The following is a 14,057-nucleotide window of genomic DNA, read 5'->3' as shown; positions in this document are numbered from 1 at the left end:
AAATGAGATGAGCGACAGGGCTAGGGCGTACCCCGCAGGCGACGCGCAGGGGCAGCCGCCGGCTTCTGTGGGAAATTGACAAGGGTTGTCACACCAGCCCGGGTGGGGGCGATGTAACAAGGGAGCCCGGGAACCTAAGTATGTGAGATTGAGGTATGCCAGCTGGAATATTGGGACTATGACTAGGACGGGAAGAGAGCTAGCAGATGTGATGAAAAGGCGACGTACACATTTTAGTTTTCTTACAGGAAACGAAGTGGAAGGGTGCAAGGGGTGATAGAGAGATTAGTGTCGGTATAGTGCTAGATCAGTTTAAAGATTCTTTTTTCTCATAAGAATTTGTACTATTCACTTAAAATGAGAACTTAAATATATACATTTTATTTACATATTCCACGTCACAACGGTGCGCGCAATACTACGAGTATTCGCTGATGAGAAAACATTGAATGGGCGCAACTAGATGTGGCCTCGATGTGTGTTATATCGTGATTTGTTATTTCAAACATTTTAAATTTTTTACATAAAATAGTGTAAAATGTAATTTATTATTTAAAATACATTTTAATTCGGTTCATTGTTATTACTTTCATGACAATATTTACATATTACACGTTTTGACATATTTATATTTGTAACAATCATCCAATAGTATAATAAAATTAGTTGTATTTATAGATTTGACTTAAAATAGTGTAAAATAATAATTTTTCAAAGAAAATATTTTAATGACTAGATTAATATAATAATAATAATACAAGGGGCTTCTACGTGTTGGCTTCGGCCCCACGCACGCCTTCCAAATGCCCGGGACCCCACGGTCCCGAGAATTTGTAAGAGACATACAAATAATAATAATAACAGGATTCTCTGCCTCTGGCTTGCCTTAACCGGCCGCCCAGAGTGGAGTCGTTAGACCTATAAGCTCCAGGGGTGGAAGTGAAAAATTGCATAAGACGCGAGTTGGCACAGTGGCTGCTCGCAGCCACTGGGTAGAAAGCGGCGTACACCTCTCGACACCCCTGAGCCGCTCACACCGGTGTTGCCCTTGAGCCATCCTAGATGTCGCTTTTTGTGGGGGCCCATCTTGTGGGGGCGAGTCACCGTCTGCCGGAAATAAAATTGAATACCGTTTTATTAGGCAGGCGTCCGGTTTTTTATCCCATAGCCCAGTATTTAGTCCATCGCTTTCACCCAAAAGCCCAGTTCATTTTAGATTCCATCAACCCTCAAATAGTCCTTACTCCCTGGCGGGTGCTGCCTCTGCGTGCGTCCCATGACACGGGCAAGGGCAAAATCCGCTAGGTGTACCCCTTACATTTCATTAAAGTGTCAAAAGGGCCTCTACGTGTTGGCTTCGGCTCCGCGCACGCCTCCCAAAGGTCCGGAACACCATTGTTCCGTGATGGGAAAGACATAATAATAATAATTCAGCCTATATACGTCCCACTGCTGGGCACAGGCCTCCTCTCATGCGCGCGAGGGCTCGGGCTATAGTCCCTACGCTAGCCCAATGCGGATTGGGGACTTCACATACACCTTTGAATTTCTTCGCAGATGTATGCAGGTTTCCTCACGATGTTTTCCTTCACCGAAAAGTGAGTGGTAAATATCAAATGATATTCCGTACATAAGTTCCGAAAAACTCATTGATAGATTAATATACCTATACCTAATTACATAATTATTATTTCACAACTATTACAATTATATATTTCTTATAATTATGTATGTATGTATAAACTGTTTATTGTACAAAGGACAAAATATAAATATGGCACAGGATAAGCAGTACAAAGGCGAACTTATCCCTTTAAGGGATTTCTTCCAGTTAACCTTTGAGTAGATGAGAGTTGATGAAGAATGGATATGGAATGAATGATGGTTAATGAATATGGATGGATATTTAGTTTAGTTTAGATATTTACTATACCAGTATTGAAATAAATCGGAAAATATAGAATTGAGCTAGAAGCTAACATCTTGCATATCTTATTTTACTTAATTAAATGTTATGTGATAATTATTTTGAAATCTTAAATAGTTAATAGTTATTATAAGTAGGTATGGAACATGATATTTCTTAGCTTTGCATTTATTAATTTTTAATGTGTTGTTTTAGCCTAGTATTAAAAAAAAATAGCTTTTGTTTCTTTTATATCTGTTGGAAGGCTGTTATATAGTTTTGCGCCATCATACAGAATGCATTTCCTTCCGTAGTTTGTTCTTGGTGTACGAAATATAAGGTCTACTGACCTTATATTACGTACATGTAGCATTCCTTAATTATTAAGTAGCATTCCTTAGTTATTAAGTAGCATTCCTTAGTTTTATCTTTTGGTGGTGGTGTTTTTTTGTAAAACTAGTTTGCACATGTACGTGTTAATTTCTAATTAAAATGCATGTTTTATATGTGTATGTTTGATTTATGTCCATTATGCCTGTTTCTGAATAAACTTTTTTTGTAGGTGTTAAATTAGCATATTGAAATAGGGCTTTTATTAATTTGTTTTGTGCTATTTGTATTAAAAAAAGGTGACTCTTTGCGGATGTCCCCTAAATTTCAACTTTAATACGAGATACCCTGGTAGATCAATAGTACCTAGATTAAGAACGGGCCTGTACAGAAAAAAATGTTACGCAATGTCAGTGAAAATGTACAACCATCTACCAGAAAACATTTAAAAAATCCATTTGATAAATTCAAATGCAAACTGTTCACCTGGCTTTTAAGCAAAACATTTTATTTAGTAAACGATTACTTCCGCGAGAACCACGGTAAAGCATAAGGTGTTGAAATAGGTTACACTTTTTATTTAGATTTGTTAGATTGTAGTAACTGGTAATTTGACATTAAGTTGATAATTTTTATGAAAAAAAAACCGACTTCATTAAGGGAGACCGGTGAAAGAACGATTATTGTTGATTAGAGATTTCATACAATGAAATTAAAAAGACAGCGTCCTACGCCTGATTATGTAGAAAAGGAGGTAACATGTTTTTTTTTTGCCACTGCACCCACCTTGACACATTTCATATTTGCGCTATAGTTGACTGGTAAGATACCTACCCGCAATAGGGTATTCGACTGTATTTAAGATAAATTATTTCAAACCATGCATGAAATAAAGCACCAGATAATTATTAAAAAAACGAAATAGGATAGAAATATAAAAATGTGCCTTGCAAACCTAACTGCTTGGCAAAGATAACAAATTTGTTAATGAAAATACTAATCACTATATATATGCCTTTAACATTTGAGGAGTTCCCTCGAGTCCTCATGGACCCCAACGTCAGAACTCGAACTTGACAAAAATTTGTCTTGAAAATCTAATTTGCTTAACAAACACAGCGAAAAGGACAAATCGCCAAACGTGTACTATGCATCGTTGAAGAGTACCATTCTGATCATCATCAGCAGTTCCACTTCATCAAATGTCACTTTTTTAAATGTAAATGCTTGATTTGTTAAAGAAAATACAAAAATCACTATATGTATGCCTTTCATATTTGAAGAGCTCACTCGATTCCTTATGGACCCCATCGTCAGGACTCGAACCTGACAAAAATTTGTCTTGAAAATCTAATTTACTTAACAAGCACAGCGAAGAGGAGAAATCGCCAAACGTGTACTATGCGTCGTTGAAGAGTTCCATTCTGATCGTCATCAGCAGTTCCACTTCATCAAATGTCACTTTTTAAAATGTAAATGCTTGATTTGTCAGAAAATACAAAAATCACTATATGTATGCCTTTCATATTTGAGGAGTTCCCTCGATTCCTCATGGACCCCATCATAACAACTGAGTTTTGACAAAAACGGGACCAATCTGTATATATACAAATTCAAACAAAAAAATAATTTTCAAAATCGGTTCAGAAATGACGGAGTTATGGAGTAACACACATTAAAAAAAAAAACAACCGAATTGATAACCTCCTCTTTTGAAATCTTGAAGTCGGTTAATAAAATGTTCAGACATTAAGCTATATTTTTGTTTTTTGTTTAATTATTTAATGTTAAGTTAAGTATAATTTTAGTTATGCTTGACATAATTATAAGACATTTACATTGTGTATTTTGCATGCCGTTCACGGATAAATATGACTGTTCTAATTGATTTTTAAGACCTATTTATGTTACCATATTTAACAAATAAATTTATGGTTATCGTAAAAGAACGGAGTATGTAGAATGTATGAAGATGGCATAACGTGCAGTTGCTACAGCTAGAAAATCATCACAACACAAATTGTATGATTCTTTAGATAGTCCTAAAGGCGAAAAGCAGCTGTACTGACTTGCCAAAGCAAGAGATAGGAGTTCCAATGATGTATCTTATATAAAATATGTGAAAGATGATGCAGAAAAGGTGCTAACGAAAGATGAAGTCATAAAAGAACGTTGGAAAGGCTGCTTTGAAAGATTAATGAATAAAGAGAATGATTAGAGCAGGGTTCTGCATCTCAAACTGATAAATATGGGTGCAGTGAGAGAAATATGTATGGATGAAGTAAGAGCGGCTGTGATAAGTATGAAAAATGGAAAATCCGTAGGACCAGATGATATACTAGGAGAAGTATGGAACTTATTGCATGAGGATGGATGTAGGTGGCTGACTGTGTTCTTCAATAAATTGTGGCATGAAGAAACCATTCCCGACGAATGGTGCAACAGTTTGCTGGTGCCCATTTTTAAAGACAAAGGGGATGTTCAGGAATGCAACAACTATAGAGGAATAAAGGTCATTTCACAGAGCATGAAAATATGGGAATAAGTGATAGAGAGACACGCCTGAGATACGAAAGTGATAAAACACAAAACCAATTCCGGTTTATGTCAGGGAGTGGTACAACAGACGCCATTTTTGCACTTCGCCACCTGTGCGAAAAATACAGCCGTGCAAAAAAGGACCTGCATATGGTGTTTGTGGACCTCGAAAAGGCATACGATCGAGTATCCCGAGAGGTTTTGTAGTGGGCTCTGAAAGAGAAATGCGTTTCAGGGAAGAAACGAACGCGAGTGAATGGTGACATGACGGGAGAGAAAGAGGTATGGAAGAAAAAGACATGCTGCGCCGACTCTAAATGAATGGGATAAGGGCAAGCGAATGATGATGTATGCCTAAAATATGTGTAATTTAATATTAAATCCAAGCAGGCAGTTCTTACGAGTACATAGGTACTAGTGAATTTGTATTAAAATGTTATTTCCTAGACGTTTTACTTTTAAGTATCGTGTAGTTTATATAAATTTACTAGAATATATTTATATATATCTCACTCTATGTGTTTTATTTTAAGAATTGTTTATTTTTTCCCCCGAATGATTTTACATAAAACAAAAAATAAATACTACAAAGGCGGACTTTTCTCTAAAAGGGATCTCTTCCAGCTAAACTTTGAAAAAATGCGAAAGGAACAAACTTAAAGGTGAAAGACAATGTAATCCCACTAAAAACATCTTCATGTAAAATGTTGCCAAGACGAAACCACTGTCAAAAAACGGCCAAGCCATATATATTTTGACTAAGGTGTATGATTGGGCTTGTACAGTTAGAAACTTGGCTCGTTTTGGCTAGATTCGTTTTATGAGATTTGGCTTTAAGGGCTAGCATCCAGGCCATAACATTTTAAGAAGAAAAAAGAATTTGACTCTTTTCGTTGTATTGACAGATAAAACCTATGCTTGTGTCATATGTCAAATACTTCGTCTGGCCAACTCCATTGCTAAAAGTGTTTTATGTTATGTAACAATGTTTTGTGCTCGTTTAGGTATATTTATTTTGCCTTTGTACATATTCTCATACCTTTTACGTTTGTTTGTCTTTTTTGCGTAAAATTGTTTATGTTAAATAAAGTGACATACAATATATGTACTTACATTTATAATAAATAAAATTAAGATCTTCTTCACCTCCATTATATGATTTGGTCTCTGCGTTTTATATTTAACGGAATTTAATATTGACCCTGTGTTCAACCCAAATAAATCGTGAGTTCAGTACCCCTAGTGTAAATGTATTCGATAGCGTGACGTGACGTACGCGTTTGCGTTAAGACTCATTTTGTATGGAATTTTGAGTTTCTAAAACGTCCCGCTTGGCGCACTGTTTCTAAATCCCATACAAAATGAGACTTAACGCAAACCTGTACGTCACGTCACGCTATCGAATAAATTTACACTAGGGGTTCAGACCACCTTGGCGCTCAAGATTTGCAATACTTGTAATGATTCACGTTAGGAAAAAATGCAAGAATAATCGAATTTAAATTGTCGTGAGTCATACTAACATTATACTTACGGTTTCAGTCATGTATTTTTATTCACGCCCGCGACATGTTTTGGAGAGTCTCCATTTTCAAGCCCAGCGTGCTGCGTGACGAGCGACAGTACGCGGCGCGCAGGTGTCGTAAACGCTACTCATGCTACATACTGTTAGTGCTTGAAAATAGAGGCTCTCCGAAACATTTCGCGCGAGTGATTATGTAAAAACGTGAGTTAAAACGTGAAATTAGCTTAATGTAAAAATAGTGTCAAAGGGTAAGTTGAAGTATGTTGGATATTATCGAATTAAGGTTTACACTTTTTATGAATATATACTGTCTTTAAGGAAAAAGTAAAAGAAATTTAAATTTAATCTGTTTATTTCATAAAAAAAGTTGTCATGTGTGTTAGTGCTCAAATCCTTTTCATCTTTAATAAAAAATAATAGAATGGAAAATGTTATTGTGTATTTTTTCCTTTTACTAATAATTGCTAACCTTGAATATTTAAGCATCACTCTGAATAGAAACGCATTTTTACATTTTGTTTCATGAAATGAAGTTATATCCTAGTCATTAATGTCAAATGTAACTGTTTGAAAGACGTATAAGAACCTGGTTCACCTATTTCTGTTTCAGTAATATTTGCCAAAAGTATGAGAGGAAAGCGCATAGCTATCGTCAATGGCTACCCATTTTATATCAATGCAGAGAACGCTAGAACCATATCCTGGAGATGCACGCAGACCCATGTGTGTGGAAGCCATTTCCTCGCCACCAAAGAAGGAGAAATATTGCGAAGCAACTTCGACCATATTAACCACAAGGCACATCATTTTGTTATACAAAATGGAATTTATATTAAAATTTAAATCACTATGATATGTTTGACCTGTTGGACGCCAAGAACACTTAAAGGCGTCGTAAATTGTCGTGCTTGCAGCGCCAAGGACAACTATAGGTGTTATGGCGGACGCTGTCAAAAGTAACCTTCACACTATCAAGTAAGGTTTACATTAGCTCTTTTGCTTGGCGTTTGAGTGATGTTTGTGTTTGTGACATAAAGCGTTCAAAAGGTTAATCATCCTGGAGAATATCGTAGGTCATATTTAGCATATTGATTAAACACCGTCTCATCTTTTTGCTCTGTTTTCACAAATTCTCCCCTATGTATTTAGACCTCATTCACCTGAAGTGAATCTATCTATCTATCTATCTGTCTGTCTGTCTGTCTGTCTGTCTGTCTGTCTGTCTGTCTGTCTGTCTGTCTGTCTGTCTGTCTGTCTGTCTGTCTGTCTGTCTGTCTGTCTGTCTGTCTGTCTGTCTGTCTGTCTGTCTGTCTGTCTGTCTGTCTGTCTGTCTGTCTGTCTGTCTGTCTGTCTGTCTGTCTGTCTGTCTGTCTGTCTGTCTGTCTGTCTGTCTGTCTGTCTGTCTGTCTGTCTGTCTGTCTGTCTGTCTGTCTGTCTGTCTGTCTGTCTGTCTGTCTGTCTGTCTGTCTGTCTGTCTGTCTGTCTGTCTGTCTGTCTGTCTGTCTGTCTGTCTGTCTGTCTGTCTGTCTGTCTGTCTGTCTGTCTGTCTGTCTGTCTGTCTGTCTGTCTGTCTGTCTGTCTGTCTGTCTGTCTGTCTGTCTGTCTGTCTGTCTGTCTGTCTGTCTGTCTGTCTGTCTGTCTGTCTGTCTGTCTGTCTGTCTGTCTGTCTGTCTGTCTGTCTGTCTGTCTGTCTGTCTGTCTGTCTGTCTGTCTGTCTGTCTGTCTGTCTGTCTGTCTGTCTGTCTGTCTGTCTGTCTGTCTGTCTGTCTGTCTGTCTGTCTGTCTGTCTGTCTGTCTGTCTGTCTGTCTGTCTGTCTGTCTGTCTGTCTGTCTGTCTGTCTGTCTGTCTGTCTGTCTGTCTGTCTGTCTGTCTGTCTGTCTGTCTGTCTGTCTGTCTGTCTGTCTGTCTGTCTGTCTGTCTGTCTGTCTGTCTGTCTGTCTGTCTGTCTGTCTGTCTGTCTGTCTGTCTGTCTGTCTGTCTGTCTGTCTGTCTGTCTGTCTGTCTGTCTGTCTGTCTGTCTGTCTGTCTGTCTGTCTGTCTGTCTGTCTGTCTGTCTGTCTGTCTGTCTGTCTGTCTGTCTGTCTGTCTGTCTGTCTGTCTGTCTGTCTGTCTGTCTGTCTGTCTGTCTGTCTGTCTGTCTGTCTGTCTGTCTGTCTGTCTGTCTGTCTGTCTGTCTGTCTGTCTGTCTGTCTGTCTGTCTGTCTGTCTGTCTGTCTGTCTGTCTGTCTGTCTGTCTGTCTGTCTGTCTGTCTGTCTGTCTGTCTGTCTGTCTGTCTGTCTGTCTGTCTGTCTGTCTGTCTGTCTGTCTGTCTGTCTGTCTGTCTGTCTGTCTGTCTGTCTGTCTGTCTGTCTGTCTGTCTGTCTGTCTGTCTGTCTGTCTGTCTGTCTGTCTGTCTGTCTGTCTGTCTGTCTGTCTGTCTGTCTGTCTGTCTGTCTGTCTGTCTGTCTGTCTGTCTGTCTGTCTGTCTGTCTGTCTGTCTGTCTGTCTGTCTGTCTGTCTGTCTGTCTGTCTGTCTGTCTGTCTGTCTGTCTGTCTGTCTGTCTGTCTGTCTGTCTGTCTGTCTGTCTGTCTGTCTGTCTGTCTGTCTGTCTGTCTGTCTGTCTGTCTGTCTGTCTGTCTGTCTGTCTGTCTGTCTGTCTGTCTGTCTGTCTGTCTGTCTGTCTGTCTGTCTGTCTGTCTGTCTGTCTGTCTGTCTGTCTGTCTGTCTGTCTGTCTGTCTGTCTGTCTGTCTGTCTGTCTGTCTGTCTGTCTGTCTGTCTGTCTGTCTGTCTGTCTGTCTGTCTGTCTGTCTGTCTGTCTGTCTGTCTGTCTGTCTGTCTGTCTGTCTGTCTGTCTGTCTGTCTGTCTGTCTGTCTGTCTGTCTGTCTGTCTGTCTGTCTGTCTGTCTGTCTGTCTGTCTGTCTGTCTGTCTGTCTGTCTGTCTGTCTGTCTGTCTGTCTGTCTGTCTGTCTGTCTGTCTGTCTGTCTGTCTGTCTGTCTGTCTGTCTGTCTGTCTGTCTGTCTGTCTGTCTGTCTGTCTGTCTGTCTGTCTGTCTGTCTGTCTGTCTGTCTGTCTGTCTGTCTGTCTGTCTGTCTGTCTGTCTGTCTGTCTGTCTGTCTGTCTGTCTGTCTGTCTGTCTGTCTGTCTGTCTGTCTGTCTGTCTGTCTGTCTGTCTGTCTGTCTGTCTGTCTGTCTGTCTGTCTGTCTGTCTGTCTGTCTGTCTGTCTGTCTGTCTGTCTGTCTGTCTGTCTGTCTGTCTGTCTGTCTGTCTGTCTGTCTGTCTGTCTGTCTGTCTGTCTGTCTGTCTGTCTGTCTGTCTGTCTGTCTGTCTGTCTGTCTGTCTGTCTGTCTGTCTGTCTGTCTGTCTGTCTGTCTGTCTGTCTGTCTGTCTATCTATCTATCTATCTATCTATATATCTGTCTATCTATCTATCTATCTATCTATGTGATTGCGCATCTTTGTGAAGCAGATATACATACGGTCGCTGGTAGTACTATTCATGTCCAACCTTGAATACCTTGAAGCATAGTAAAATTTTACGAGTATGTATGGATTTTATCATGTAATTTGTAAATTACATTCCCGTATTCTAGTCTTTCTCGAAATGGACGTGTGTCATTATAATCATAATCATTTATAATTAGGCTATATACAATATAGTAAAGAACATTATAGTTTTTTTTTTTATCTTACCTTTTCAGGCACATACTCATACTTTAACATAGTTATTTCTTTACTAAATACATGGGTAAAACATAGCCTACGTAGTAATATTTTATTTTTGATCTTTTAGTCATCTGGACCACTACACCAAGGGGAACGGAGCTGGTAGTGATCGACGGATATTCCTTCGGCCCCAACAGTGTCAGAAAGAAGACGATATCCTGGAAATGTACTCTTCACCACAAGTGTAAGAGCCGTTTTCTGTCAACGCCGGACAGAGTCATACTGCGTGCTGATCTTAACCACAGTCATGAGCCCCCTCGGTTTATTATACGGAATGGGGTTTATATAAAACTGTGAAACAGCTAGATTTTACGCTTTCTTAGGTGATTAGGAACAATAATCTCGTTGACGCTAGCATTTCACAACACAAGTGATCGCGCGGCTAATAAATCAGCCGTTTATGATAACATTTTCCCTAAATTATTTTTTAATAAGCAGAAACGTCTGCGAACGATGCTATTAAGCTTAGAATAAATTTAAAAGTGGAAAAATTACTGCCTTTGGTGAGACTTGAACTCACGGCCTCTGGATCGATACTCCAGCGCTCTGCCATCTGAGCTACCAAGACCTCCATCCATAGCTAGCAAATTTTCCCACCTTATGGGTCTAGGGGACCCTAGCGATATCTACTGTAAGAACGTTTTTACTGACGTGTGCCAATAAAGAGTATTCTATCTATCTATCTATCTAACGTTACACTTCTTAGACGGCTACCGGAGTTCCAAGTCATATTGGAAATTTACCAGTAACGATGTGCTACCCAAACTAAATTAATTTTTAATAAGCAGAAACGTCTGCGTACGATGCTATTAAGCTTAGAATAAATTTAAAAGTGGGTTTTGGTGGTGGTGGGTATTTAGGGATGAGTTTAGAGATGGTGATAGTGGATGGACGTTTCTGCAAGAACACGGTGAGAAGGAAGACGATAAAATGGAAGTGGACATCGTCTTCGTACAACCGGTGTAAGAGCCTCCTCCTCGCTACTCATAGGAAGAAGATACTTAAGGCCACTTTGGGAAATAATCCCGGGACTCCGAAGTTCTGTCTGACAGATAACGAGGTTTTTAAAAGGCTCTCATTTAATTTAATTTTAACTGTCGTGAGTCATACGTATAATTTAATTTAATTTTTTAATTTAATTGACGTGATTTATACACAAATACACAGACATCGGGTTTTTGGGTGCGGAAACAACATCTGAGTCTAGAGTCTACTATCATACGTATTCGACCCCATTTCGCACGATTTTTGGCTGTTTTGACCATTTTGTTTCTGTTATTATTATGTTATCTTTAAGCACTTTTAGTATAATAATGTTAGCCTTACAATAAAACCTTTCAAGATTGCATACGTCATTGAAATTAATAGTTAAGCACTTATTGAATAAATGGTAGAATAAATCATTATCACAACTACTTTCATGAAATGGTCTTGTTGCAACTATTAATGCTTAGTTATATCATTTATTTAGAATTAATAAAAAAATATTGTACTTAAAAATATTTATTGTTATATATTATTGTACCTTTAAATATATTTTTAAGTCTAAATAAAAATAAAGCATAATAATTTAAAACAAATTACACATTTCCTTTAAAGTTCAGCTTATATATACAATACCATCTTAGAGAATTGATTTCACTCATTGGTAATAACTTGGTCTTTTTTTAGTGATTTGGACGTTAAACGCGCGAGGCAATGAGATGGTGCTGATAAACGGATACTCATACTGCAGGAACACAGCTAGAGAGAAGAACGTATCGTGGAAGTGTACGAATTCTTTCAGCAAGTGCAAGAGCCATTTCCTCGCTACCCAAGACAGGAAAATACTCCGGGCATCGTTAGAGCATAACCACGAAGCTCCGAATTTTGTTATAAAGAACGGGATTTATAAGAAACTTCGTCACGGCGTCTTAGGCTCCAGGCCTAGTCCCTAATGACTGTGCCTACTGAAACAGGACGTGTTTGCGTCCGTACAAATTTATCGGCTAAATATCACGCGAGATGATGCTGTACCGTGAGCGGCGATTTGTACATCGCGCTAATGAAATTTGTATTGGCATTCTATAAAAGGGTGTGGGATTATTTTGAATACGTTGGTTGTTTAACACGTTAAACGCCAGACCAAAATATTCATTTTTTCTTAAAAAAAAACTTGATGTAAATTCAATTATTACTTTGATATGTATATAGATATATATTTTATTTTGTTATTGGAGGTTTAGTTAAAAAGTTATTAAAAAAAAAAAACTCGCCGTCACGGGGGTCACCGATGACCCCCGTGGCGCTGTGAAGTTCATATTTCAAAAACCGTTACCATGACGCCACGCCGGTCCCCCCGCCGGCCACGCCGGTCACTGTGCCGGTCATTATACTGTCACATTCGCACCCGCTGAAATATGCTTATAATATAAAATTTAACTGCTTTGGCATTGTGTGACAATAGCTTGGTTTGGCAATTCCTGCTACTGGTTCAAGAAGATACGCTGTTTTTGTTTATTTTTGTTAATTTTGGGTTTTTATGATGTTTTTTTTTGTGGAATGCATGTATCAGGTGTGTGTCTGCATTGGGAAATTTATTTTTTCTTATTTTTTGATAATTGTCGTGTATCTCCAGATAATTGAAATTAATTTCTATTAATTATATAATTATTGCAAATACTTAATTATATAAATTATAGAATTAAAGCTGTGATTTGAAAAAAATGCCTTGTTTTTTTCATTTTTTCAACAAATCTACTATGTCACTAACTGCACCCACGTCCCAAGCCACCGTTTTACTAACGAGCGCCATGCCGGTCCCTTGCATACAACGCATTGCTTATAACTGCTACACGCGGCGCAGGATAGCGTCTTAAAAACAGGTTTAACACGAGGTCACCGGTGCCCCCCATGGCGTGTTGCAGTTGACTTCGTGAGGTCGCCGGTGCCCCCCATGGCGTTCAACGTGTTAATTTCATACTAACATATATTTCATAGTCCTTCACCTTTAAACTGACGACCACCTCCTTCACCTTCACCTTTCATCTTTTTGAAAGAGTTAAGGACGTCCCGGGTTCGAATCCTGGTCAGGGAATTTATTTGTGTACTTATCATAGGTATTTGTTTCTAATTTATGAATATTCTCTGTGTATTTAAGTATTACTTTTCAACCAATTTATTTATCAACCAAAACCAACTGAGAGAATAAATTCATAGGTACACATGGTATACCTGTTATTTTTAGTAATTTGGGCGATTAACGCACGAGGCAAGGAGATGGTGCTAATAAACGGGTACCTACTGCAGGAACACAGCGAGGGAGAAGAACATATCGTAGAATTGTACAAATTCTTCCAGCAAATGCAAGAGTTATAATAATGTGGTTATAAAGAACGGTATTTATAGGAAACTTCTTCACCACGTCCAACCCATCTGGCTTAGACCACAGTGACCCTGCCTACAAAGTAGGACGTCCCGGGTTCGAATCCTGGTAGAGCTTCTATTTCTGTTTTTATCATAGATACTTGTTTCTATGTTATGGATATTTTGTATACCTATTCAAAAATATACATGCTTTCTTTTGAATTCGAGTTTCAGTAAATACCAACCAATACAATTTGAGAGAATAAATTTCACTTGTAGGTACAAATACAAATACTTGTTTTTTAGTTATTTGGACGTTGAACGTACGAGGCAATGAGATGGTGCTGATAAACGGGTACTCGTACTGCAGGAACACAGTGCGAGAGAAGAACATATCGTGGAAGTGTACTAATTACAAGTTTAAGTGCAAGAGTCACTTCCTCGCTACTCATCAGAGGAAAATTCTCAGAGCATCATTGGAACATAACCACGAAGCTCCGAATTTTGTTATAAGGGACGGGATTTATAAGAAACTTTGATTCGACTTTTTGCATTGTTTTCGATTTTATATTAAGTATATCCTCTGCTTTGAACTTCGAATTTAATTGCTGACATTTTCTTCTATAAGTCACAAGACCATGAAATAATAAACTTTATAAGTACCTATTTATATCTACTAGTGTAGGTAAACAAATGCTGTCTCT

General features: G+C 38.4%; 1 protein-coding gene across 18 annotated transcripts in view; it reads left to right on the top strand.

Annotated features, from left to right (window-relative positions):
* LOC133515885 (protein tramtrack, beta isoform) overlaps positions 1-14,057 on the top strand; it is a 526,149-nt gene that overhangs the window by 357,721 nt on the left and 154,371 nt on the right. Inside the window, exon 5 of one of the 18 annotated variants that reach the window (XM_061848489.1) lies at positions 11,680-12,102. The exons of the other annotated variants lie outside the window; for them this stretch is intronic. Coding sequence (XP_061704473.1) covers positions 11,680-11,945 — 266 coding nt within the window. The 3' untranslated portion in view covers positions 11,946-12,102. Of the gene's footprint in view, positions 1-11,679; positions 12,103-14,057 lie in introns of those variants that run through there. 18 annotated transcript variants of the gene reach the window in all.

The sequence above is a fragment of the Cydia pomonella genome, chromosome 3, assembly GCF_033807575.1.
Source record: "Cydia pomonella isolate Wapato2018A chromosome 3, ilCydPomo1, whole genome shotgun sequence".
In the NCBI taxonomy this organism is placed as follows: domain Eukaryota; kingdom Metazoa; phylum Arthropoda; class Insecta; order Lepidoptera; family Tortricidae; genus Cydia; species Cydia pomonella.
Note: the sequence above shows the minus strand (reverse complement) of the source record. Positions and strands in the feature narration are given on the sequence as shown.